The 27,422-nt window shown below is 40.2% G+C and overlaps 1 protein-coding gene across 1 annotated transcript in view; it reads right to left on the minus strand.

Annotated features, from left to right (window-relative positions):
* Positions 1-18,382, minus strand: part of LOC103052898 (NAD(P) transhydrogenase, mitochondrial-like) — a 52,134-nt gene extending 33,752 nt beyond the window's left edge. The window contains exons 1-5 of the mRNA XM_007424284.4: positions 18,228-18,382; positions 13,859-14,049; positions 7,777-8,006; positions 6,627-6,844; positions 1,501-1,588 (exon numbers count right to left, since the gene is read on the minus strand). Coding sequence (XP_007424346.2) covers positions 1,501-1,588; positions 6,627-6,844; positions 7,777-8,006; positions 13,859-14,049; positions 18,228-18,379 — 879 coding nt within the window. The 5' untranslated portion in view covers positions 18,380-18,382. The remainder of the gene's footprint in view (positions 1-1,500; positions 1,589-6,626; positions 6,845-7,776; positions 8,007-13,858; positions 14,050-18,227) is intronic.
* Between the last annotated feature and the right edge of the window lie 9,040 nt (positions 18,383-27,422).

Consider the following 27,422-nt stretch of genomic DNA (forward strand, 5'->3'; position numbering starts at 1 on the left):
TGGCAAAATGCACAAATATGGGTTGTGTGTTAACTGATGCATCATATGCAAAATGACTTTATCATAAGCTAAGTACGAGGAAGGAAGGAAGGAAGGAAGGAAGGAAGGAAGGAAGGAAGGAAGGAAGGAAGGAAGGAAGGAAGGAAGGAAGGAAGGAAGGAAGGAAGGAAGGAAGGAAATCCTATAAAAGCTCTCTTTTTTAGTAGATGAAACCTGCAGCTGCCAAATGTCTGTCTTCAAGACAGTCGTGGTAATAGTGCTTCTTGCAATAAGTAGGCCTCAGACTACCAAGATAACCTGTTAGCCAGGGTTAGGATTTGCAAGCCGGATGTGGATTCTCAGTGCCAAGAATTTTGGCAGCATGAACTTCAGTATTTCTGCAAGGGTTTTAAGGGTGGAGATAGAAACAGACTCCATCCCAGAGAAAGTTAAGCACCTTTCCTGTAATCAAATTTCAAACTTAGTTCAGGATCCAGAATTCCACCTTGGGGCTTCAACTGTTCTGTAGGGTTTTCTTTTGTGTGTGTGTGTGTGTGAGGGGGGGTTACCTTTGACCCTTAATGTATATATTGCATGTATCCATACCCCCACTCATATACACTAGCCAAAGTTTCCTAACTCTATCTCTATGTATCATGTATTGTGATGGAATGGAATTATGAAGGCCAAGGTCAGGGAGATAAACATTTTCTTAGCTCGCCAGACCCATGTGAGAGGAACAAGAGGATGAGACTAGTCTCATCCTCTTGTTCCTCTCATGCGGTTCTCGCGAGCTAAGAAAATGTTTATCTCCCTGAGCTTGGCCTTCATAATTCCATTCCATCACATGTATATCTCTATCTCTATCTCTATCTATGGGGTTTTTTTTCTTTCCAACAGCAAAGGTATCATCTATGTCAAAGTAGATTAAACATTAAATGTATGATCATTTCTCTATATTTCACATTTTAAAAATAATTTACAGCAACAGGCAGCATCAGTCTAGACCAGGGTTCTCCAACATGGACAATATCAACCCCCAAGGGTCAATGGGACTATCCATTATTGTTGTTATTATCTGTAGTACTATTAGTTAAAGTAGTATTTATTAAATTGTTTTCATGTAATAAATGTTTGGGGGTCAATGGACAATCTGAAGCTTCATGAAGGGGTTAATGAGTTGAAGAGTTTGGAGGCTCCTGATCTAGACCAACTTTGGAGCGGGGTAATGGCTGTTTCCTCTGTCTTTCTAATTTATGTCCGTTGTATCTTCTCTCCCAAAATGCAGGCTTAGTGGTGATGGGGGGGGGGTGCAATATGTCTTGGAAAAAGGACACAGAGGAAGGATGAGCCCCCATCTCAGTGCCTTTGTGAGGACTCAGGCAAGAGAACCCTGCAGCTCCTGCTGTTGTTTTGTCTTCAGAAAGATTCGATAAGAACTATTACCCCTACAACATATGTTGGCTTCACAATTCTAACTCAGTATTTTGATTGCGCAGAAAACCACATCATGAAACCTACCTTTGCAGGAGGCACTTTTCCTGCTGCGGTGATTTGCCCAGTAAAAAACCTCCCAAAATGATTGGCTGCAAGAACTACAGCTTTGTACCTAGGAAAAAGGAAAAGGATGAAAGAGAAAAACACAGGAGCCATGAACACAGGAGGCATTTGGGATAAATAACAGCTGACTACATTAACTAATAAACAAAAAGCAACAGGGAATGCTTAGACCAGTGATGGCAACTAACCATCTCTAACAAATAAATGGTCTGTGTGGAAAAAAAAATTGCATTTATTTATTAGCTGAGCAGTCATAGATAGATACCAAAATCATCATCATCATCATCTTCATCATCATCTTTATACCATTGCTTGTTACACCCTAGTAAGTGCCTAATCAAACAACATTTCTGGGGAAAAGGATACCCATGCAGGATAGACAAAATGTTGCTTGACTCACAAACAGATGTCACTATAAGATGAATGTTTTTGCCTCTCTCTCCTCTCTTAGTAACCAGATGGTCTGGTGTGGCAAAGATGATCACCACTGTTTGCACTCGTAAAAGGCAGCCGGCAACAAGGCCCACAATTTTACAGCGATCATTCCTCTCCCTCAACAGACAGAGGTCAAAAAAGGGCCAACCCACTGCAGAAGCACCGCATGGTTATCAATACCATGGTCATCAATGCCTAACACAATTAATTGCAATTAATGAGGTATCTAATTTGGCTGCTTTGAACGATTCATGCATAGAAGGTATAGAAACTCTATTAAGCCTGTACAAACTCTGCTCATCTTGGGTTCCACAAATTCTTCATGCTACCACCTCTGGTCTGAAAGTTATGGTAGTGTAATAATGTGAGTCATGTGGCAAAAATCACAACTCCTTTCCAAAGCACTCTAGAAAAGAAGCTGAAATTGAAGGAGATCCAAGGGTCATTTTCTCAAGAAAACGCATCAACATCAGCAAAAGTAGGTCCAGAATAAGTTTCTGACATTTCATCTTTGATGCTCCAAAACCAAATGCTCTCAAATTGCTTGGGACAAACAGCTGTAAACCTCATTACACTGAGAACTTATCTCAGTGCATCCTAGGAATAGAGCCATTACCTGAGAAGAAGTCCTTTTCAGCAGGGAGGTCCTGCAAGCTGATCTAAACTGAACCAGATCGGATCTTACAACTGAAGTGTTTTGAGGGAGACCATCAGTAGCTCAATTGTAATCACATTTGCTCAGGAAGAAATGCCAGATTTTAAAGGGAGTTGTCTGTAGGACTTAATTCTGAAGCCACCACATCACATTGATGGCTCCATAAGCCAAATCTTTAGGGCTGGCCGTTACCATTCAGGAACAAACACATTTGGAAGCAATTCATATTTGGAATTGATTTCAAAGCTGTTGAGATTTTTTTTAAAAATGAACTCGTTTCAATGCTATACCAGTTAAGAAGACAGGCTGCATCTTGAAACGGTTTAGAATTCAAATCCCTTCATCTTGATCAGAATCAGTTTAGTCAAGTGAGTTTGTCTTTTCTGGATTCAAAGGCAAGCGCTTGCTTCTTTCAAGAGATGTTGTATCTGTGATAGAGTCAGATGTAATCTACCTCCAGCTACGGTTATGGAGATATTATGCTCCCCTATTGAATTTCCTAAACTGCTTTGCGTCTTATGCACTGGCATCTGATAACTTCTCACATCATTCAGGGCTGTCTGGGGGAGATGCACCATAAATGTACAAAAAATAGGCCCTGAAAGAGAGAGGCAGAATGGATGTGAGGAATAAGCTTTCTTTCATTCTTCCCAATGAATGTTCATTATGTGTTCCCTACATATGCATAGTGATTTCCATGGAAACTGGGTGTCTGTCAAATACAAGAGTGCAACATCTTTGTGATTTACATCATTTGCATAATGATATTGTTTGCGTCACTTCCTTTACATAATGGCATCATTATTCAACTGTGTAAATTGCCAAAGACATCATACTATTAAGTTAAAATATAAATTTAACTGCCTTTTCTGGACCACTTTGGACACACCAGACTTGACAGTTATTTCAAGAGAATGTCCAGATGGAAATTTAATGCATTGCATTTGAAGTCACTAAATGGGGGGTCCATTAAATTGAGGTTCCATTCATATACATGGAACGTGTAGCACAAACGTCAAACCCTCATCTACTCATCTTGGTTATTTTTTGAGGGGGTAAACTGAAATTTTGAGAACACATGCTGGGTACCCTGACAAAATGGATGTTGGTGACCAGAAGGTGAACTAATCTCTAAGCTTCAGAGGCACTGCCACCCTCCATAAATAAATACATAAAGAGTTTGGTGTAGGGGTTAAGGTATTAGAATAGAAACTCAGAGATCGTGAGTTCTAGTCCTTCCTTAGGAACAAAGGCCAGCTGGGTGACTTTGGGCCAGCCCCTCTCTCTCGGTCCAATCCACCTCACAGGGTTATGGTGCTGGTAAAAATAGGAGGCTACTATGCATTATTATTATTATGTATTATTATGTACACTGCATTGAGTTGTACAAAATAAAGGCAAGGTATAAATCTAAAAATAAATAAATGCAGGATGCTAAAGGATAGGGCTTTCCTTTGTAGCCACATCTGTATTTATTCATTTCTATCACAAAAAGCTTTTTTAAAAAGTCTGGTAAGAACTCTCTGGAGATGTCAGCAGATCCAGCGGTGCTGACTGGCACCCTGTTCCTCACTCTTGCTATAATCAGCCAGAAACTTAAGTTTCCTGTCTCTTGTTCTTTGTTCCTCTTGCTTTCAAATGTTGGCAATCTAACATCCGCAGCTACATATTTTTGAGACATTGAGGCTGGGTTCCCATATTGTTCTCTTTCTCATGTTTTTTAAAATTATTATAGAGGGGTTGGAATTGTGGTTTGGGGGAATTTTATGACCTATGCTTTTATTCTGCGTAAGCCACCATGAGTCTCTATGAGCGTGTGGTAGAAGCATTTGGTAAAATAAAGGTATCCTAATTCAGCAATGATCATCTGGATTCAAACAGCAGACTATCCACTAGGACTTACACCTGACTGCCGAGTGAAAAACAAAGCACACATCCTGGCTTAACACAACATGTGATCCCAGCCATAGTACTAAGCTGCAGTATAATTTAATTGCACCTCAGCAGAAGATGTGTATTCAAGCATCATGGTTTGTCAATCATTGTTTGTGGCTTCTTGTGAGACCTGCAATCAGCCCAAGCTGATTGAAAAAGATTAAGCCAACATGTGAATGGGTCCAATGATGCCCAGCCTGGTTTCCTCCAGATGTGTTATGAATACATCTCCCAGAATTTCCAGGCAGCCTCAGTCTCGGGAAGGCTGGTCTAAGGACCTTAGTTCTGTTAGAGACTTCTTGCTTCGAGCAGAACCCAATTAGCACTGTGTTTCTTGGCGTTTTGCAGAACCTTTCATTTGTCTACTAGCTGAATTTTGCCTGCATGAAAGACTATGATGGAAAAGTAATACAGGTTGGTATGTGAACTTCACGCCAAACCTAAAAACGCATTCCATGGGTGAAACTAGAAGGCAGTCTTATTAGCTCATGGCAGCAACTGAGTCTTATGGTTTCGTAAAAACTGATTTATAGTGGCAAAAAGTGTAAGTGGACTAGAGCCCACACATAATACATCTGTTCATCTTTAAGGTCACAAGACGCTCTATTGTTTTGATCTACTGTGGAATCTAGTTCACATTACTCAACACAGCTACAGTTAGTGGGTTTGCAAAGAGCTGTCTGGAATTTTCGTCTGACTTTCTTTAGTAACCATAAATTGAATCTGAATCATAGAAGGAATGAAATTTCAAAAGACAGTAAAACCCCTGGCCTTGCTTTGGCATTGCCAAGAGTGGACGCCAGAGATGCTAGAATCAACTACCCATCTTTCAGTAGGTTTCAGATGATACCAAACAAGATCAGCTACAGTTCCATCAAAAGACCAAATGCCTCTTCCAGAACAGCTGTAACAGAATTAGGCTGGAAACTAGCACACCCTGATGCATCAATTACTCAGTTGTTTGAATCTGTTCTGGATTTAAAAATAATGAAGTTGGATTGTGTAATGTTTGTTTTATAAAGGTGGTATTTAAGAACTGTGTGGTTACTGTTAGCATAACTTAGCTCAACCTTCTCCAACTGAATATCTTCCAGAAGCGCAGGAATTTCTGGAAGCTGTTGTCCAAGCATATCTGGAGAGAACCTATCTAAGGTTAACCTCTTAGTCTTTCTTGGATGAAATAAAATACTAATCGAAGATTGGCAATATGGCACACACCACAATCCCAACAGCAACTGCTCTCCCTCAAAATAACATTTTAAAATTTGGAAATCCCCTGAGATTTTGGTGTCCTCATAAATGATCTCACAAGGTTTCAGGGAACTCATGGGGTGGATGGCTATACGCACTCCGGGACAGAAAACAAAGCTAACCCCACAACGGATGGCCAGAGAGCCATATCCAGCTTTGAGACCTTGGGCTCTAGCCAAAAGAGAGTTGGCATTGGAAAAGCTACTATAAACTATAAAAGAATAACAACAGCTCCAGGAGCCATTTGGATGGAGCATGTTCCTCTGGTTCTTCAGCGTTATTCCTTTTTAATCGATCTTAAACTACTTTTTCTCTCCCTTAAGTAAGAACTGCATATAAGAAATAAGATTGTGAGCATTTCCCATGTTCTGGGATGTCTCCAACATGGCAACCACCTTAGTTTCCACTACTGAGTTTATATATATTTTACCTCACTTGAGGTTTCCCACATCTCAGATGTCAGAAATCAGTTATTCCTGGTTCAAAGCAGGTGAAATTGTAAATATGAGGTTACAGAGAAATGTAACATCTGATAACTGAACAAGGATGACAAGAAAAAACTCCATTCCTGGGGAGTTCATGGAGAGGAAGGAAATCAAAAAGTCAAGAGAGCAGCTGGGACCATACAACTGAAGTCTCACTCCTATTTACATCCATTTTGATGCATGTAAAAAGAGATGGGACTTCAGTCACAACTGCCATCTTGACTTTTACATTAAACACCACCAAATAATTGTTCATCTCTAATACAGTGAAAGTTAGGCATTGAAGGAACAGTCATTAGTACAGAGAGAATAGTGTGGATTCTAACCCTGCAATATTGGCCATTGAACTTAAGGCATCATATCCTTGAGCGATAGTGACCCGAGGAACTTGATCCATCGCTAAGACGGTGACTTTGCGCTGAGCAAGTTTCTCCAAGAGATCTGGATTCTGTGCTGGATAGATGAAGCTGACAAGCACTGTGTTCTCCTTGAGCAAGGCTGTCTCATGGATTCCCAACGTTTCATTAAAAATTGGAGCTCTGACCTTTGAGAAAATAAATACCATATTACAGTGCTTTGTTAAAAGAAATAAAATTCCATGCACATAAGAATTCTATGTCAAAGTGAGGACTATACATTTTTTCTTTCTAATACAGTAGGCCAATTCATACTCTATAATGTGGCTCCATTACAGACCATAAGCTATGATGTACTGTATGGCCTAAGTTATTGTGCAAAACCCAATTATGATTTATGGAACCATAAACCCAATCCCTGTTTCTTTTACACTTTGCATCCATAAAAAATGATAATTATTGGGTCAGCAATCTGTAGAAATTTCATTTCCACTTTGGGTTTTTTGTGATCAGATGTCTCACATCTCTGAGATTTATCCCTCTTTACTGGCATGTTTTTCAATCTTTGTTCCGTATTTTCACTATTATTGCTGGTAAATGCCAGCCAAGGACTGAAAAATTATTTTGACTTCAACTATCACGCTGCGCTATGACTTGCTTAATCACAGTTTATTAAATAAACCACAATTAGCTTCTACGTTGCACTAAGCCATATACCACTGTTCACAAATTGTCATGGCTGGGTAAACCTAAAATATTAATTCAGAACTACATTATGGCTTGGAGAGATACATGAATCCCTCTAATTCAAAGGTGGGAATGTCGTCAATGGTTCCTTCCTGTAATCTGGAGTTTAATAAAGGCAGACCCTTATTCATCTCTGAAGCTGTATTTTGTAGTTCATTGTTCTTTGTATTTTAGGTTTCATAGTTTTTAAATTTATAGGTTCATACTCTTTATTTATGTACATAGGATATGTAACTTGCCCAGAGTCAGTTTTGAATGGAGAAGTGCAAAAGTCCTGTCCGTCCATCCATCCATCCATCCATCCATCCATCCATCCATCCATCCGTTAAATAAGCTTGCCTACCAGACCTGGAATTTTTATTTGCATTCTTGCCTTTAGAACGATATCGGATCCAAACACAGTTTTCAGGTCCCCGATTTTGGCTCCTGCCTCCTTGTACTGGTCATCAGAGAATTTTGCTTCTTCTCCTGCGCCATGCTCCACTCGCACATTAAAGCCTTGCTTCACTAAAGTTTGGACACCAGCAGGAGAGAGGGCTACTCTTTTTTCATTTTGGTATACTTCCTTGGGAATGCCAACAACAAGGTCTTTGTAGCGGATTCCTATATAAAACAAACGCACCAACAAAAAGATTGATAGACAGAAAGGAAGGAAGCCAAAGTAAAAATGATCTAAAAGAGCTTCAGTGCTTGCTGGGAATCATGGAGCTGTTGGGCAGAAGCACAGAAAATAAATCAAAATAATAAACCAAACATATCTAGAGAGCTTCAGTTTGGGGAAAGCTAATTACAAATTTATTTACTCATTTATGTATTTGATTAATGCATGTCAAATCATCGTAACCGCTGAAAATTTCCAGCACAGAAGAAAAGGCCTCTAGCAATAAAATCTTATAATATATAATAAGTATGTTCCAGGAAAAAAAAGCAGAAGTAGAACTAGAGCAAAATCCCAATCAGGTCCATAACTGCCATTCTATAATCTCTGTAAGTATAAATACTAAAAATGCTAAAAATGTCTAGGATTTTCTTCCTTGCCTAAAACAAGGCAGCTCCAGTGAGCTTCCACAAGAAGGAGAATATTTTAAAGATGGAGGAAGCCACTCCCAAACCATCTTTCATGGATAGTTTCCTCAAAAGGTACCTCTCAGTTGAAACTGTCAGGGATCAGGCAGGTCATACAGGACAAAACAGGCCGAGAAATATCTGAGGGCCAAACCCAATAAGGATTTAAAAGTTAAAATGGCATTTGAACTGAGCCTTAAATCAGGAATCTCAATGGTTCATTGAAGAACAGGTACACTATCATATCCTTCCATTATATTCTTAGGAGAAAGTCTGAAAGATGGTTGGGGTAATGGACCTCTCTCTCTATGGATGGTTCATACATTATGCAAACTATGCTTTAGCGTGATATGTGAATTCCACCAGTATCTTTTATTCCCATGCAAGGAAGAAATTTCAGGGGCAGAAAAAAGGAAGACTTGAAGGAAAGTGGGATCCGATCATAACATACACAAATGTTTTGGAGAATGAGAATCTGGTTTTGAATTTATTTTTTGAGGTCTCTTGCTTCAGACAGCTTCAACTGGAGGTGGCCCTCCAGAAGTTGCCAAGTTCCAGCTCCTATCAGCCATAGACAAACTCCCGTAGCCTTGATTTTGCTTCAAAGAACCCCTCAGAGTGAGCTCCCTTCACTCACACCACACAGCTCCACTGAACACCCTTCACACCCTTCAAAGGGCAAGGTGGTAGAGAAGTGTGTGTGTTTTGTTAGTGGCAGAAGAGTTCCACCAGATGGAACATTCCATCGTCAAAGTGCAGTTCCATAGCCAACCCACATGGTCACACGAACACACAGGCAGATGCCAAAATAATAACAAATTAAAGTTTGGTTTACAAAAGACTTGACTGGGATACAGCTTACACAAGCTTTCAAGCTGTTTACATTTTTAAGGAAGGTGCAGGATCAGCCACATGTAATGATGTGACAACCCCAAGTCCACTGGCTCTTGGGACAGGAAAGGGAAAACAAAGAAACAAGTCAGCAATGTCAAGTTGAGGTGGATTTTCTCCTTTTTTCTTCTTGCTCCTGGCTTGAATTAACTGCAATTATTTGTAACAAGAGGAAAAAATAGTCATTATACAGATCTAAAGCCATGCCTTTAGAAAAACTGATTATGTAAAAGCAAGGTTACATATTACTCTTCAAGATGATTCATCCCTCACATTAGGTCATGGTTAGCTGAATAAGCCATAGTTGGCAGGCTTCCTGCAACACCCTAAGCCATTATACGATTTGGTTTGATTTTGGCTTAATAGGTTGAGGAATGCAGCAGTTCAGATCTCCAGTCAATCTAGATCACATTTTCTATAGCGGGTGGATTTCCCCTAATGCTACCTTACTACTTGTTTAATCATATTTCACTGAATAAACCACCATTGGTTCAGTATGCACAACATATGAATAAAAAACAAGCAAGCTACATTTTGACAATTCCGTTTGTGAATTCAACACTGACTGGCAAACTAGCCAAAACTAAAATTCCCCCATGCAGTCTATACCAGTGTTTCTCAACCTCAGCAATTTGAAGATGTATGGACTTCGACTCCCAGAATTCCCCAGCCAGCATGCTCAGACTGGTGGTCCTTCACTGTATTTTTCCTTGGAATGTGATAGATGTATGAGAAGATGCTGAAGACTGTATAAGACAGAAGTTTCACACCATCACACACACTTTGATCACTTTATCACTAAGTCAATGCAAGACCACCATAATAATAAACACCCTGATGAGCATTTCACCACAAATGTTGTATCCTTTGAAAGAAATTTCAGATGCAGTTTTTCTCATCAAATTGAAGCTGACATTTGCTGCATGCAGCTAATGCTTCTTTTAATTTAATTAATTTCTTTAGTGAGATAATTAAGAAAGACGGCAACAGCCAGAAGATTCATTCCAGCAGGTAGCAGTCGGTTAGCAGAACTTAATTTGGATTCCTGCACTTAACAGCTGTTGGACTGAATGCTTTCAAGATTCCCTTTCAACTCTACGATTCTATAAATCCAGCTATGGCAGATTTAATTTACAAAATGTCATTTTCTTGACTTTCTCTGCACCTTTCTGCTGAGTGCTAATTACTGTAAATTATAACTTTCCCCCTTTTCTGTACAATTACAGAGTCACTGTGACATTTGCGATAATCTCCTTTGCATATCCAAAATGAGTTCGTTTATACATTACACTGTCCAATATTTCTCAACTGCAAATCCACCAGTGCCTATTTCCAAACTACGCTTTTTAGCAATTAAACTCTGTTTTAAGTTGACTTTTGCTTTGCTTATTTTATCTCATTGAGCAATCATTTTCTGGAACATGCTAAAATAAATCTAAACTACTGTTCTTGCAAGAGTAAACAATATTTAATATGCCATTGTTTCCTTATGGCTGGTCTTGCACAACAGTAACAAGAACTGAAATCCAAACAATAGCCTAAGGTTCAAATTACAAGTGAAGCTCAGACACATGCTTTTCTGCAGATTTCTTTTTTCTTTTTAATGGAAAGCAACTTCTATGGTAGTAATCCAACGGAGGTAGAACGGTTGGGGACTGGGTACTTAATCCTTTCCTGTATTCCTGTCTGTCTACTCAACTTTCCTTTCCCCAAACTTCATTCCCACCCATGAGGAGAATGACAATGGAAACTTCTTGTCTCTTTTCTCTGTTTGGAGAAAAACATATAGGACATGCAATTTCGAACAGAAGAGCTTCTGAAAGGGAAAGGATGAAGCCGCCTTTAATCGACCCATCACTTTTCCAACTCTCAACTACAGCTTTCCCATGATTGCTTTCCATTAAAAAGGAAATGAGAAAAGAATAATAAAAGGAGAGTGGCATATCATTTGACACTAAACTTAGCGTGGGCCTGCATCCATACTCCAGAGTTTACCACAGTGTGGTTGAAAAAAGTATATTTGCCTTTTGTAGATAATAGTAATGATATAATAATGATGTCTATCAAGTCGGTTGGCTTTACTAGTAAATTTTATTCTGTGCATGAATTGCTTTATATTGCCCAAAAGGCAAGCCAAAATCTATCCAGTTCTGCACTTGAAGCGTTGCTGTTGTTTAGAATTGTTCATGCAACATCAGGCTTTTGGTTTCATTAAATCATTTAGTGTTCAGGTGTTGTGGGGCTACAGGAATTTGTTACATTAGTTTGTTAACCCTTTGGAAATTGAAAGACTAAGCGGGGATTTAGGGTGCTGTATGCATGCCTGGTTTATGGTGCAGTCATCCATCTGTGGAAAGCTCAAAACGAGCCAAAGGTGGTTCCAAAGGCACTTCAGAAGACAAGCCCAGTGTTAGAATCAAGAAGCAAATCAGAAGATAATCATTAAAGTAATGAAATAACAGTGCGCTAGCAGAAGCAGATAAAGCCAAACCACAAGATCTAGAAATGCCAGGGTGGAGGCAGCCTGTATAGGTTAAAAAACAATTAACAAAAGCCTATCATTCCTGCTGAAAATGATCCAACTAGCAATCTAGTAAATATAATAAGGATATTAAGTGTCTTAGACCAGCCTTCCCCAGGCTAGTGTAATGATATGTGAGAAAGACCCTGAAAGGCTGGGCCAAGAGATGCTGCCTAGGGAACAGTCAGATAAGAGGGAGCATAGCCGGCAGCTGCATAGTGGGCAGGGCAAGAGGCTCAGAAGAGACCCTCCCCAGTTTCTCAGGCTATAAAGGGGACAGTGGGAGAATTGTCCTTTCAGACTTGCAAGATTCTGTTAATGTAGCTTTATAATAAAGTAGAATTAGCTCATCTGATTGTGTTTCCTGTCTGGTCTACCTAGTAACGCTGACAGCTAGTATCTTGCTCATAATTTAAGACAACTCCCACAATTCCTAAAAGGAGCCATGGCTGTTCCTAATAATGCTTAAATATTTTATATTTAAAATTTCAATACAAGATTCTTTTTATTCTTCCCCCTATATTAGTGCCCCCTCTTTAGAGGCCCTACCAGCTAATAGTGACATACAGTACTACAGTAACTTACAATTCCACAAATGCACCATTATTCTGGACATTTTGAAATTTAACATGGCACCATCCAATGCATTAGCTCCACAGAGTGGTGTATCTGGTCACCACCATTTGAACTTCGCAGTAACCCCATAAAGACACTGAAGCTATCATTCAATGACTTCTAGGACAGAGTGAGACTTTGAACCAGGTAGGGCTGCTCCATCTATTCTGGGAGTTGAAGTCCACACATCTTCAAGCTGCCAACATTGAGAAACCCTGGCCTAAAGCAACACCATCATTGGAAGGTGGGCTTGATTAAGATTAAAGCCAAAGCCCAGTTTTTATGGATTGAATGACTTCAATTAAATTTCTTCTCAAGTGGGTTTAGCACCTCTTGCTTAGATTGACCATTTTCAGTCTAATTAGCATAGAAATGTAGGACCCAAACTGGCCTCAGCTGAATTTTTGTTTAATGCCTCCTTATCCTTATTATTATACATGTGGTATTTTGTGACATTTTTATATACCGTTTTTTCCTACTGATTTGGCCCATGGTTATTATATGTTTAATTCAATCTATAATCTGAATTTATGAAGATGGGGAATTGCATGTCCATCAGAGTTGGCTTTTGATTGGCACTGGTTATAAGCCGTGTAAATAAATAATCCGCAATCTTTGAAAAAGCCAGATAGATCATTAAAAGAATTCCTGATTTGTAAGCATCAAATCAGGAACTGATTAAGTTACCACATATCATTCACTATGGAGGATTTTTCCCACCTTGAAACCCCTTCACTGGCTTGCCTTAATCATCTATCACCAATCTTAGACGCAGATACATTTTTATAATATTCCTATGGAAAAACAGACCTGCCATGGGAAGGAGATTGAGAACTTTCTACTGTATTGATTTACTCATTTTACTGAGATATTTGCACCACTCATTCCTATCACTCCATTTCTGACTAATAAACCAGGTAGATCTGACATATATTATCCTTCCTTGGATAGATACAGATGTAGGTCCCGCTTAATATGGCCAAATTTGGTGATGCAGCCTATTAAGTCCAACAAAGTACTCCTCAGCATTCAGATTACTGACCAATTATTCTGACCCTCTGCTTGAACCAACACATTTTTGTGCCAGGGTTTTGTTTGCTGTGTTACCTTCTTATTTTGGACTGGTCAAGGGCCATGATATGATTTGAACAACTAGCCAGCTTCCACTTGGACATATCCAGCAAAGGGAAGTTCACAACACAGGTAAATGATTCCATTGATCCACTGCTGTGATCATGAGAAGTTTTTCCTAGCATAAAAATGATATAGATGGAAGCTGGATGGGAGAAAGGGTTCATTGCTTTTCACTAACTGACCTCAAAAAGTATTTTCAATCAATCAATCAATCAATCTTTAATTTTACCTTTTGTTGTCTGGTCACTCCACAAAGGAGGGAACGTTTTAAAAGAGCGCTGTCCAGTTGATGGCTGAAATGTCCTGACATTGAGAGAGAAGAAGAAGGGCAACAAACAGTTGCTTCGATTTCGGACAAAGCTAGCCATCTCCCCAGGTCCAGCAAGAAAGCACTCTGACCTTGAAGTTGGTCCAGATGTCCTATAAGCAGAGAAGTTTTATTAGGACAGAGTTCAGAGAGGGCAAACCAGAAACCACCAGGATCATGTTACCAAACTTTTGCATTTATTCTAACAAAAGGTGTTAAACCTGTGTTATGTTTAACACAGATACACTGATTTTCTAACACTGCAGCACTGCCCCTTGGTTGATATCACCATGTCATTGACATGCCCCCTGCAAACTAAAAATACAGCTTTCAACGTGTCCTCCCCTACCACAATAAGTTTGCCTGCCTCTAGGCTAATCTATTATATGGTTAATTTTCATTTTACCATGTTGTGGGAACCAAGCAGTAGTGGTTTGTAAACTATGATTTGTGGCTAAGCATGTTGTTTAAATCCAGACATTTGTAGGGCCTCCAAGGCAGTTTTTCAAATTTGCTTCGAAAAGATATCCAGAAATATCCTTGAGCAAATTTTCCAGAAAAGTGGCTAGTGTAGGCAAGAAGCTGATGAGTTTTATGGACTCCATTAAGCATTAGACGCAATGTAAATACACACACATATACATATATAAAATTTCAAACAAATTGAAGTATGTGGCTTATAGTTGAATGACCCTGGGATTTTTAATTTGAAAAATTCTGCATAGTTATTTAATTTTCATCAGGCTATCAAAATGTGGAAAGTCTTACCACATAAAACTATAGTATCCAAAAGGAATTATTTGTTTGTCCCAAACAAAACTGTTGTGCTTCTGTCTCCCTCATCCCACACGCTTGGATAAATGTCTGAACTCTCAAGTTGATGCATGAGTAATAAATCACAAAGTTTCCATGAACAGACATTATTCCTAATAGAAATTCAGACAGAGCTGGCAAAAGATCCCAGCTTTAAAAAAAAAAATCCCACATGGTAATATACTTATGTCACAGAAGCACACTAGTCTCCCTCTACAGTATATTGCTACACATTCATCAAATACACATTGCTGCGTCTACAAGGGCCCTTTTCAGCTTGTATCGAAGCAAGAATCTCCATGCTGCTTCTCAGTGTGTCTTAGCTCTGTCAAGAAGAAAGACAAATGCCCTGATTCTAGAAGTAGGTGTAATTGGGAGATGTCATCCAACTTTGAAGAACGGTCAGGCTGGGCAAGACGCCACATCTAACTAACTAATAATGATAAGCCTACATAAATTTTAGAGGAATTTGCTTCATTACAGGTCAAACTGGAAATAAATTGTTGTGATGCCCAGTGTGAAGCAGCGTGCCTCTTGTCGCTTGTCTGAACGTCAAATTAATTTATAAATGGCAGGACTCATGCATTGATCCCATTGGTGGATAAAGGTTGAGTAATAAAGTACATTTGCTTTGGCTTAATCAGCTAATTAGGACGAATTAATTGGGTTGGCAGGGCCAGTCTGAGACATTTTTTTCACCTGAAGCAGAAGACAAGATAATCCTGCTCCCTCTATTCCTCATACAGAACTGAAGGTTAAGAACTGGTTCATTCTTAATTTAGATCACAGTCTTGAGTTTATCAACATCTAATTGCCTAATTCAGGGGAATTACCTAAATTAGGAAGGATCCAGTTCTCTACCCCCTACCTTTTTCTTCTTAAAATTAGGTTGAAGGGTAGAGTTGTGTGAGGGACCAATGGGACAGATTTCACCTTTGCCTGTTTTCCAACTGCTTTGGGACAGAGTTTTGTCCTGGGCTGTGCCAAATAGCTGGGTGTAGAAGGGAAAAATCTTGACTAGAACTGCAGGATTGGAAAGCAAGTGGAATCTCCATGAAACAAGCTGTACCTGGCATTTTGGAGAGGCAATTAGGGGTGATTCTTGGAGAAATCACCTCTTTCTCCTTTTGTTATTGCAAGAAGAGAGCCTATTGAAGAAAGGGGTCAGGGAAGCTGGCACTACAAACTCCCCATCTCCATTTTTTGGGGGGGAGGGGAGTCAACTTCAGGACACAGGTTCTTCCCTAGACCTATCCCACTTCCTAACCATGCCACACTATACTCACAGCCCAGTCCCCACCTGTCAGTCCTCTACAGCCCCCTTCCTGCCTTCCCAATTTGACCCCAACAGCTGGCATTGGCTTGGCTCAGGGGTGGTAATGGCATCTCTTCCTCCTCCTCTAGCTTGGCCAGCCCACTGAATTCTCCTTCTTGGCTAGAATGGAGCCACACCAGCCTCATCTCCAAGCTGCAGCAGCGCGTGTGCCAATAGGGGCCACGTGTGTACAGGGGCCACCTGGTCAAGGCACAGACAAAAAGAACATGGAGGCAAGTGACCAGATCTGCTGCTGGAGATGGTGAACATTCTGGGACCTTGTCTCATCCTCAGGGGAAGAATTTATCATCCAGTTCCCAAGCACCCGACCCAACCACCTCTATAACAACCCTGGCTAAAAAACTTCCAGCAACTTCCATCAGCACGGCCAATAGTGAGGGATGTTTTGAATGATTCAGCAACTTCTGGAATATCACAGGTTCCCTACTCCATTTCATCAAAAGTGTCTGGACAAGTCCTTCACAGGAGTCTCTAACAGACCAGTTGAGGACACCCAGGACAGCCTTGATATCACATACATCTCACATTCTTCCAGGACAGAACAATGACTGGGGGTCAGCAGGAAGAGTGGGAAAGTTGTTATTCCTGCCCCCTCGACATCTGCTGCCAGTATTGGTTGTCTCTCTCTCTCTCTATCCAGTGATGGGGCTGATGCTGTTGGACGGAGTGTAGCGTCTGTGGATGGAGAGTGAAGTTCGGCCCTCCTGATCTAAGGCCTCTCAATGGACTGCTGGCCATGAGATATAGAGTGCCTAAAACACATTTACCTATTAATTGCTTTCTGAGATCCAGTACATTGTGGAAATATACTTTCCCATTCAGAGGCCCTCAAATGCATTGGGACTTCCAAAATTCTTCAAAAAACCCTTTATCCCATTCTTCATGTGTACGTTCTAGTTTTAACAGAGGGTTTATCTGCTTCTGCTAGCGCACCGTTGTTTCGTTACTTTAATGATTGGTTAAACAGTACTGAATACTGTTTTATAATTAGATGACTTATTTGTAGTCTAAAGTATGTTGCAATTCACTTTGTTTTTACTTTTTTAAAAAACCTAAGTCCATTCTTCTGTGTATTCTGAGTCCAGATAGTTTATAAACAAGTGCCTGAAGAATCAGGCAGTGTACAAACTTTGGCAAAATTACTTTGCATTTCACAGAGACTTAAAAGAGACACAGCAATGTAAAAGAGACACACATGCCTTTTAATTCCCCCCAAAATACAAAATAACACTGTCAAAAAGCCTAAAAAACTTGGTTGTATCCTGCAGCCTGAATAAATTACATAAATTAAGATCCTTTGTAATTTAATTAAATGTAAGTAAGACTCATTAAAGCATATATAGCAATATTCTTGAACCTGGTCCCCTCTAGATGTGCTAGAGCTGAACTCCATGCTGGCCAGGAATTACAAGGGTGGAAATCCAGGTCATCTAGAAAACACCAGTGGTGAAAAAATGCAAACTGTAACCTCAGTTTGCTTTGGCCAGTAATGGGGAGGGGCAAAGAACCAAAAAAGAGTATTTCTTTTTTCTTTCCGTGTACATTTACACAGACATCGTCCTCTGGAAATCCTACTTGGCCTGCTTCTGGATTCTGAAACTTAAGAAAACATTGCAAATCCAAGCAAACCTTTGCAGAGGACTAGCAACTTGTCTTTGTTTTTTAAATAAAGATGAAATCTCAGAAGATTCCTGAATTCTGTGTCTCCTTGTGCCAAATTTGTATGGAATTTAATGCAGAATGCCCACATAAAGTCACCCAGACTATGAGATGATCCGACTCTGGGGCATGCCAGGCCAAACAGGATATTTTCAAAGAGTGGGGGAGCCCTGGCTAAGTACTCAAAGTAGACCCCAGACTCCAATTCAACTCAACCGGTTGAGTCTCATCTCCTCTGAGGACAGAAGAATCTGTCTTTCCTTGTTTCCCCTTGAAGAGTTTTTTAAGCGCACCCTTAGCTTTCTATAAAGAGGCACCATTCTGAACACTCTGATTATTATTATGGCCTTTGCTTTCCACAGTTGTCTGCTGGAACAGTGCAAAAACAAAGGACTCCTGGGGAAATTACTGAAGGAGCACTCCTCCGCTCTGCATTTATGGCAAGGAGCAACAGGGTTAGAGAAGAACGAAGTGAAGACTAACCTGCGATCGGTGTCCTTAGGAGTTTTCTCCGTCCTCCATGGAGAACACAAGGGCAGCCTTGGGGGGCTGCAGCCTGTTAAGTGACCTTCGCATTTGCAGCTTGCTGGCAGAGGGAAAGAGGGCAGTTTGGGTGGTCTATAAATAGGTGCCATGTGATCCCAAAGGCACTTGGCACAGCCAGCATGGAGACTTTCACAGCAATACACAGCAGGACAGCCTAGAAAGCTGTCCACGAGCCTGACAATTCCTAGTCTTCTTAGGAAGGGGTGACCAAGGAAGGGGAAAACCTGGGCCAGGTTACATTACAGATTGGGCCTGAAGCTCTCATGTGTCCGTCACACTGTTCCCCAATCCTATAAGGATGGTGTGGGCCGCAGTGACTTAAGGCCATTCAGAAGTTTGAACATTCCAGGCGCCTGACTACCGACCCTGAACATTTAATAATCAATGTGATTTTATGCCTTGCAGCTGCTTATTGCATAGAACAGAAGGGATATACCCAAAACATGAGTAAGGATGGCCCACATTTGCTACTATTAAGCAGCAAGTTGGCTCACCCAGCCAACTGGTGGGGTAGCCCTGACAAAGAACTATAGCAGAAACCAATGAAATAAAAGCCTTCCTTATCTCTTTTTCAGATTATCCGCTTTCGACCTCAGAATTAGACTGGAAGCTGGAGAAAAAAATACTATTAAACCATATGGATCAATGGGAATTGTCACAAATTCTAAAGCTGCACTCTTATGGCCCCAGAGCAGCATCTAGATGATAGAAAAAGCTGATCCTCATGTCATGCTTGCTGGAACACAGAGATGTCTTACCAATCATTTCTGATTCAAGAAAACTGAAATGATGACCTCCTGGATAGAAAACAAACAGCCAGATTTGTATTATCTCTTACAATGGACAGCTCAAGGCTTGTTTGCAGATTTTGCCAAGGACAAATGAATAATCCACTTAGTGTCACCACATCCTGCCTAGAAGGCTGTTGAGCCTCTTGGTACAATTATATTTTAGTGGTTCATCTTGTGGAATTCAATAAGACAATTAACTTTCTGTCATCTAAAATAACGCCAGGCTGAGTCTACTCTTGCTTGTGCATTAAAAAAAAATCTGTAGCTCACAAGCTTCGTACTTACCAGGATTCCTGTGGAGATCAGATACTTTTTTTAAAAAATGTATTCATTAACTGCATTAGCACTTTAATGAAATGTCAACATGGGGTATACCCAGTTTCTTCAATCTGGTGTCCTCCAGATGCATCAGACATGAATTGACATAACTACTCAGCCATCTTTCGCCACTAGGTTGGAAGAGCAGAGTAGAAAATATTTCTACTTCCGCTTCAGGCATTCAAGGAGACCCAAGTCCAGCTATCGCTATTTCCTGCTGTGATTTTCTTGCATTTCCAGAGACCTTTCTATTCATACATTCCATAGCTAGAATAGGAGAGAGTAAGTTTATTTTTCCAGTCATTGAAAAGGCTAGGAGTAGAATTATTAGCAAGCCACAGACTGATAGCCTTGGAATGGACTATTTAGCTATTGTTCAACCCCCTGCCCAACCCAAATTAAAATACCTTTAGTAGGTAGCCTTCTAGCCTCTGCCTCAACACAGTGAGTAAAGAAAAACTCACCACCTTCCTAGATATTTGGTGACCTTTTCAAAACCACACTTACTATCAGGATACTTTTCCTAAATTCAACCCGAACCTGCGTTCCTATGACTTGACACCATTATTCCATGGCACGCATAATGGGGGAAAGAGCACAGTCTGACCGAGTTGCCACTGACAGTCAGTCCCATTAGAAAGCATAACATCTTTGAGTCAAGGATCGTAAAAAGATACACTTGAGAGACATCCAGATGACTGCTTCAATTTTACAGTCTTGTAAAGGAAAAATTAAGCCTTGGTCCTGTTGTATATTCAACAATCCATGATTTAACAAACCATGCCTTACTGGAATGGATGAACCCAGCAACGGTCTTGTGTTTTATGTCCAGAAGCCTGTGCCTCAAAATGGTAGACCAGATACATCCCTTTTCTACTCTATGAGATATCAGTAACCTTTATTCAGCAGTTCATGAGAACTTAAGAGACTCTTTTACCTCCTCTTTTTCCCATCTGACCACAGGTATGATCTCATAAATATATTTACAGAGCTGGACCAAGATATTTGGTTGCCTGAAACAAAGAACAAGATGGCGCTCCGCTCCATTCCATATACAAACCCTTTCTTTGAAGTAACAGCAGCAAATCTTTTTCTAGTATGGATGAAAAAATACGTCTCCTCCATTCTGAAGACAGTGTCCTAGCTCAAGGAATACAGAGCGTACTTGTCTTTTCCAACAATTTCTTACCACTTTCCAGGATCTGCTACCTGAATCTACTACCTGAAGGTGCTGTGTCAGTTTGCCTAATAGTAGGGCTGACCCAGAGGATTTAGCACATTTACATACTAACATTTTTTTTTCCAGAATGCAACTGAACACACTTATATACCACACATTTCCATGACAGCCTCTAATAAAATATTTGAAGACAAATGTTCCCAACCCCATTAAAGCATTTAAACCCAACATTCAGAAAGGTATATGAAAATCTGTCGGGGGGAAAAACCCTAGGAGATAAAACATAAATACAGTGGTACCTCAAGTTACGAACGCCTCTGCTTATGAATTTTTCATGTTATGACCAGCTCTGGCCCCAGAAATTTACCTCGTGTTGCAAACCACCTCGAGTTACGAACCAGATCCGTGGCCATTTTCCCTCCCATGACACGTGGTCCAGGGCCATTTTCCGCCCCTGACACGTGGTCCGCAGCCATTTTCCGCCCCTGACACGTGGTCCGCGGCCATTTTCCACCCCTGACACGTGGTCCGCGGTCATTTTTCCACCCCTGACACGTGGTCTGCGGCCATTTTTCCGCCCAACACGTGGTCCGCGGCCATTTTTCTGCCCCTGACACATGGTCCGCGGCCATTTTTCCGCGCCTGACTCTCCCTCCAAGCAATAGCCGCCTCCCTGTCCTCCACGCCAGAACGGATTAACGGTAATTACATTGAACCTTATGGGAAAATTTGCCTCGTGTTGCGACCAATTTGAGTTGCAACCAGAGTCACGGAACGGATTAAATTCGTAACTCGAGGTACCACTGTATTTCCCAGGCTCTTGTTGAAAACTAGACTATTTCGCCTTTGGGGTGTTCAGTAGTACAACAAAACACTGGCTCTCCTTGTTTTTAATGACATAAGCAGTAACGTGCAGTGACTCCACCCAATTACTGTACTTGACCAATTTCATTGTGGTCCCTTGTACCTTTTTCCTTCATTTTGGTGAGTGGACAGAGAAGTTGTTGGTAAATCTTGCCTGATTCCCAGCTAAGCACTTTCTCCTTATCATTTTTTCCATGAGGCAACCTAAAGATCAGCTCTTGCTTTGAACATCTTGAGTTAATTTCTCTGATCAGGAGGGCCAGGAAAAGACGCTACAGCAAGGGTGGACAAATCTGAAAACCACCAGATTTGGAAGGAGACAAATATGTTGGGAGATTATGCACATAGTGGGAATAAGGATTTTTTTTCCTGTGGGATTTAGAGAGGACTTTTGAAGTTTTCATTAAAAAAAAAAAAAACAAGTGCATCAAGCAAATGGTTTTCATGGGTTCTCTCCTTATAGGGGGACAGAACTACACCACTATGCTTCAGCAGCCATGGTCAGAAGGTACCCCAGGGCCTGCAAAAAAGGGACTTATGGAGTGCTTGTGGGTCTAGGGCCATAAGGTGGACATCCCAATGCTGGTGGGGCCACAGAAGTGCCATAGACTCAAAGCCAGCTGAACACATTTCATGTCCTCTCTTTTAAGAAATATAGCTATGAAAAAGTCACCAGCCTCTTGCTCAGTCAAAATGTGGCTTCTCTGGTTTAGTTTAATGTAAATCACTGTGGCTTATAAATCTGGCTTAGCATTATGCTGGAACCAGGCTATAATAGGTTATTCAACAGAACATACTCATCATGGATTGGTGCAATGTGTGAACCCAACCATGGGCAGGCTGATATAGAAGCTTAAATCTCAGACCATATAAGGCTTTTAAGATAAGCACCGCAACTTTGACTCTTTCCCTTAAGACAAGATTTCTTTAATTGGCAGGATTCTTTATGTACCTTGAATTATGGACAACCAGAATGCTTGAGAATGAAGCTCCACCAGACTTCAAAGATATGGGAAGCTCTGTGATTATAATCTCTAGTCTGGAGGATAAGAGCACGAAAATGTCAGGATTTTGACTCCCCCACTGGTAGATAAATAGCAAAACTAAGTGGGCTTAGTCAGTACAGAGTGGAAAAGTATGGAAGGATTATTAGCTGACTGTTAATCTTTGGAAGTGGACATGAACAAGGCCTTGCTCTTGTTCTAAAAGAAGTATAGATTCTTTTTTCCTACAAGGAGCTCATGTCAACCTACAGAAAAGCAAGCAGGGGATGAATTCAGGAAGGCTCTCATTGTCTAAGTGTTTATTTTGCTATAAAATGTAGAGACAGGAATTGTCCAAGTGCACTGGCCACTTCTTCTACATCCTCACAACAACATCAAAAAAAGGTCATGCATACAACAGAAGTAACAATGAAAGTGTTATTTCAGTGAGAATCTCTGAGCTGGGAAACCATCATATGTCAGAAGTGGTCTTGAGAGCCTATTCTGAAAAGATCTACTTCACTTTTCACAATGGCAGTCACAAACATGCAGATTCTTGCTATCACAGCAACAATTACAAGAGATTACAAGAGATTAGAAAAAGAAGAGGCTCCATGACACTCATAGAATTTTTAAAAGTGCATCCTTTCTTCTCTGAGGAAAGGATGAGTGCTAAGATTTAATTTGTGGCTAATATTTCTTCCCTCACAGTCCTCAGGAGCAAAACAACACACTCCCAGAGGAATTTGTGGTGGAATTCCTTTGTATTGCTCATTACCTTTTGTGGAGGGGAAGGGGGTTGAGTCAGTTTTGACTTCTGGCGACTGCCTGGACTAGTCCCTGCAGTTTTCTTGGCAAGGTTTTTCAGAAGTGGTTTGCCATTGCCTGCTTCCTAGGGCTCAGAGAGAGTGACTGGCTTTGTGCCTAAGGCAGGACTAGAACTCACGGTCTCCCGGTTTCTAGCCTGGTGCCTTCACCACTGCACTAAGCTGGCTCTAATTTATTATTTAGTGGCCCTGTATTTAACTTTACAGAGTTCTCTACCTGAAGGGCTCCGTAATTGAAGTGAGGATAAAGGAAAAGTCTTTATCAATAGTTGTACCTTCTCCCATTATGGTAAAATATATTGTGTTTCCCTGAGAATTAATTCCTTTTTAACATCTGTAACTAAAAATTAGAATATTCAGATACTACTGTACCTGATGTACCTGGTGCTGGAGAAGACTCTTGAGAGTCCCCTGGACTGCTAGGAGGTCAAACCAGTCAATCTTAAAGGAAATCAACCCTGATTGCTCATTGGAAGGATCGATAATGAAGCTCAAGCTCAGATATTTTGGTCACCTAATGCGAAGAGAGATCTCTTTGGAGAAGACCCTGATGCTGGGAAAGATTGAAGGCAAAAGGAGAAGAGGACGGCAGAGGATGAGATGGTTAGATAGCATCACTGAAGCAATGAGCATGAAACTGAGCAAACTCAGGGAGGCAGTGAAGGACAGGAAGGCCTAGCGCAATATGGTTCATGGGGTCACGAAGAGTCGGACACGACTTAACGACTAAACAACAACAACTGTACCATGTCTTCTCTTTCAGTGCCCAAATTTTTAGGACTTAGAACAGTAGAGTGGCAGTTTTGGAGCAAATACCTGGAAAAGACAAGTTTGGGAAGGCTGGAATATCAAAAAAAGGGACTGAAATGATTTTTATGATCTACATCTATAGTTGCAAGCCTGAAGTGTACCTGATCACGCAATGTTGAATTCAAAACCAGCTTCCTAAAATAAAACATTATCATAAGCATGATCAAAAACACAGTAGCTGAAAGCGTAACTAGCCAAATTTTTATCTGGTCCGGAGAGCATCAACTGTTTCCTGTATTAGCAATAAAATGCCTCGCTAGGAATACCAGATAGAAAGCAAAAATTTGCAATTGTGGACATGTGAAGATATCTTTGCTTCTTTGAGATTAGCATATGTTTCTCATTCAAACGTGCTTGCATGTTTTTCTCCCCCCGCTGTACAAAAATGGTTTGTTAAGAAAATAAGCAAATAAATAAAAGAAAAAATCTTTGGTGACAGCTAAAATATGACATCATAGAAAATACCACACATACTTCAAAGGATGATACAGATTTAGGTTTGGCCTTGAGAAACACACAGGGTAAAAAAAAAAAAAAGTGATTTTTATACTTGCTTTCTCCTCTGATTGCTTATTATAAGTCACTGTCAGTTTCTGTGTGAGTACTCAGGTTTTCTGGTTAAAATGCAAAGAAGTCTTCCAGAAATCAAAAGTCTACCGCATCAGAAATTGCAAGATCTTCGGCAAAGTTCTCTCTGCTCATTGGCTATTTAAGGTTTCCACCCAACAGTGTAGATCAAATCTGGGGCTTTCTCCTGTGTTGTTTCTGTGCAAGGAAGTACACAAGCCTTTGTGTTTATAAGCATCTCTGATGTCCCTAATCCTTCCTCCCTTTTTTTTTTCATCCTACTTCATCATGGCTTTGCCTTCACCTTACTTGACTGCCCCACCCCAGAATTAAATCCTCCAAGCAGCATTTAACAATGGATCTCGTTCAATTGGGATATATGGGGCAATGGTGCTGTTTGGACAATTGTTTGAACTTCTTTAACTATTATGTTTGTCTTGGGATGTGGTAGATACACACTCTTGACCTTTCCAGTGATTAAAGAGCAAGTAAAAAGGCAGAACACATCAGCAAAGAAAGACTGGAAATTGTTTCAGAGAACCTGGCCCAAGATTTAGATAATGACAGGTAGAGCAATCTGGAATCTGAATCTGGAAGATTTCCCACCAGCCCCAGGGACTTAAACTTGTTTATCTCAATGTTTCAATGTTTCGCAATGGCATTAGAAGCTCCTCGTCCTCCAGTCATTTTTTTTTCTTTCTTTCTTGCATTTATTTGCTTTATTTTATTTATTTTTCAAATTTAGATACGCCGCCCATCTCACTGTACAAGTGACTCTAGGCGGCGTTACAAGTAAAAAAACTATAAAATCTTAGAAAAAATATACCCGTTAAAAACCCCCAAAGGTAAAAATTAAAAGTTAAAACTACAGTATAACTCCTTGTTGCTTACTTCTGGCTATTAAGACAAGTGAAAGAGGAGAGTCATTTTCTAACATCAGCAGTGTCTGTCTGCTGCTTAGCAATTCTGACCTTATCGATGTCAGCTAACTGGGGATCACCCAGCGGGCTGAGATGGCAAAATGGACAGCTTTGGTTAGAGAAAAGACATTGATGAATTTTCCTGACAATTGGAAGCCTCTTTTGGACTTTGCATAAAACAGGAAAAAAAATGAAATCATGATATATGGATTTGATGATTAGAAATAATAGTAGCCAATAGAAAAAGTGAAAGTTACGTTGTAAACTTAGAGTAAGAGCTTAAAGCAAATTTCTACTTATATCTGTTGTAAAAGAAAGTTGGAAGTCGTTTTTCTTTTGTATTTCTTTTCCTTTCTTTTCCTTTGACTTTGTTTTCTTTTTCATGCTTTACCTTTTTCTCTTCTCTACTTTCCATCTGAATTATTCGTTCTTGTTAGTTCTTATCTCTTTATCTTAAACATCTAATAAAGTTATTTGGAAAACCTAATTGGTTCGAAATTGGGAAAGAAGTGCGCCAAGGTTATATAGTATCATATATTTAACTTGTATGTAATATACAGTATATCATAAGAAATGCTGGAGTGGAAGACATAGAAAGTGATATTAAATTGTTGGGAGGAACATCAACAAACACAGATACGCTGATCTGCAAACAAGGAACACTTAAGGAATCTCTTGCTGAAGATGGAAAAAAGAATGTAAAAGCTGGTCTGTTACTCTGTATTAAAAACCAAGATTATGTCAACAGGCACTACCAACCCAGTGCAAATAGGCAGTGAAGTTGTAGTAGAATGACTTTTTCTTCGTAGGCTCAACATTTTCCAGAGATAGCAACAGCCTTGAAAAGAAGGGACATCTACTACTCGAGAGAAAGACTATGACATACCTAGACAAAATACAGATGTGCAGAAGCATCATATTGAAAACAAAAGTATATATTGTCAGTGCCATGATTTTCCCAACTGTAACTTTTGGCTTTGAAAACTGGACCATCAGCAAAGATGAATGAAGAAATATTTAAAATCTGCTGCTGGAGAAAATTATTGGACCACCAATAATGTAATAAAATTAGACTGCTCATTGGAAAGACTAAAAATGAAACTAAAGCTTAGATGACTTCCAATATCATAAACAGGCTTCTCACTTTAACATTTACGATTTGCTTGAAAGTTGTCCAGGTCTCTAGGCCCACCCTCAAGGCCTTCAGAATGCATCAAGACATGTTCTTCAGCATCTTCTGTGAAACTACTCACCTCTCTGATTACATGGAGCATCTCTGATGCACCTAAAATTACACATGGCTGGGCATGTAATTGAAATATGTACCCCAATTACAACTGACCTATCAATTCATTCCTTTCCCCATTTCAAAGGCAGAGTTATCACATCTAAACAGATGGGACAATCCTTGTTTATTATTTTCCCTACAGAGGAAGACAAGGACAGGAACCAAAGGAAGTTCTAACCAATATGTCTATAGCTGTGGCTTGTTTGCTTTTGGCTTAGCATAGGGGACACATTTTTGGGGAGATAAGGGCTACACTGGGCTTCTGTGAGACGGGCCAGGACAAGAATTCTGAAAAGCTGGTGGAGCTAAAACAAAGAATTTGGTGGAACCACCAGATACAACCTTAATGGAATATAATATAGGCCATTCCACTTGTTTAATCTGTTTCAATCAATTTTTCATTCCATCAAATTATGCATCATAGAGTGATAGCAACACAGACAGAGGCTCTAGGAGCTCCAGTTGTGTAGCCCTAGTTCTGAATGCTGTGGACATTTTTGCAAGCCTTACTTTACTGTGTAGTATATTGTGTAGTGCATGGCAACAAACCAAGGTTAAGTAAACCATAGCTTAAACTGATGGCA

The sequence above is a fragment of the Python bivittatus genome, unplaced genomic scaffold (assembly GCF_059951505.1).
Source record: "Python bivittatus isolate LINGU-HERP-01145 unplaced genomic scaffold, Pbiv_v1 ctg000530_np1212, whole genome shotgun sequence".
NCBI classification, from domain to species: domain Eukaryota; kingdom Metazoa; phylum Chordata; class Lepidosauria; order Squamata; family Pythonidae; genus Python; species Python bivittatus.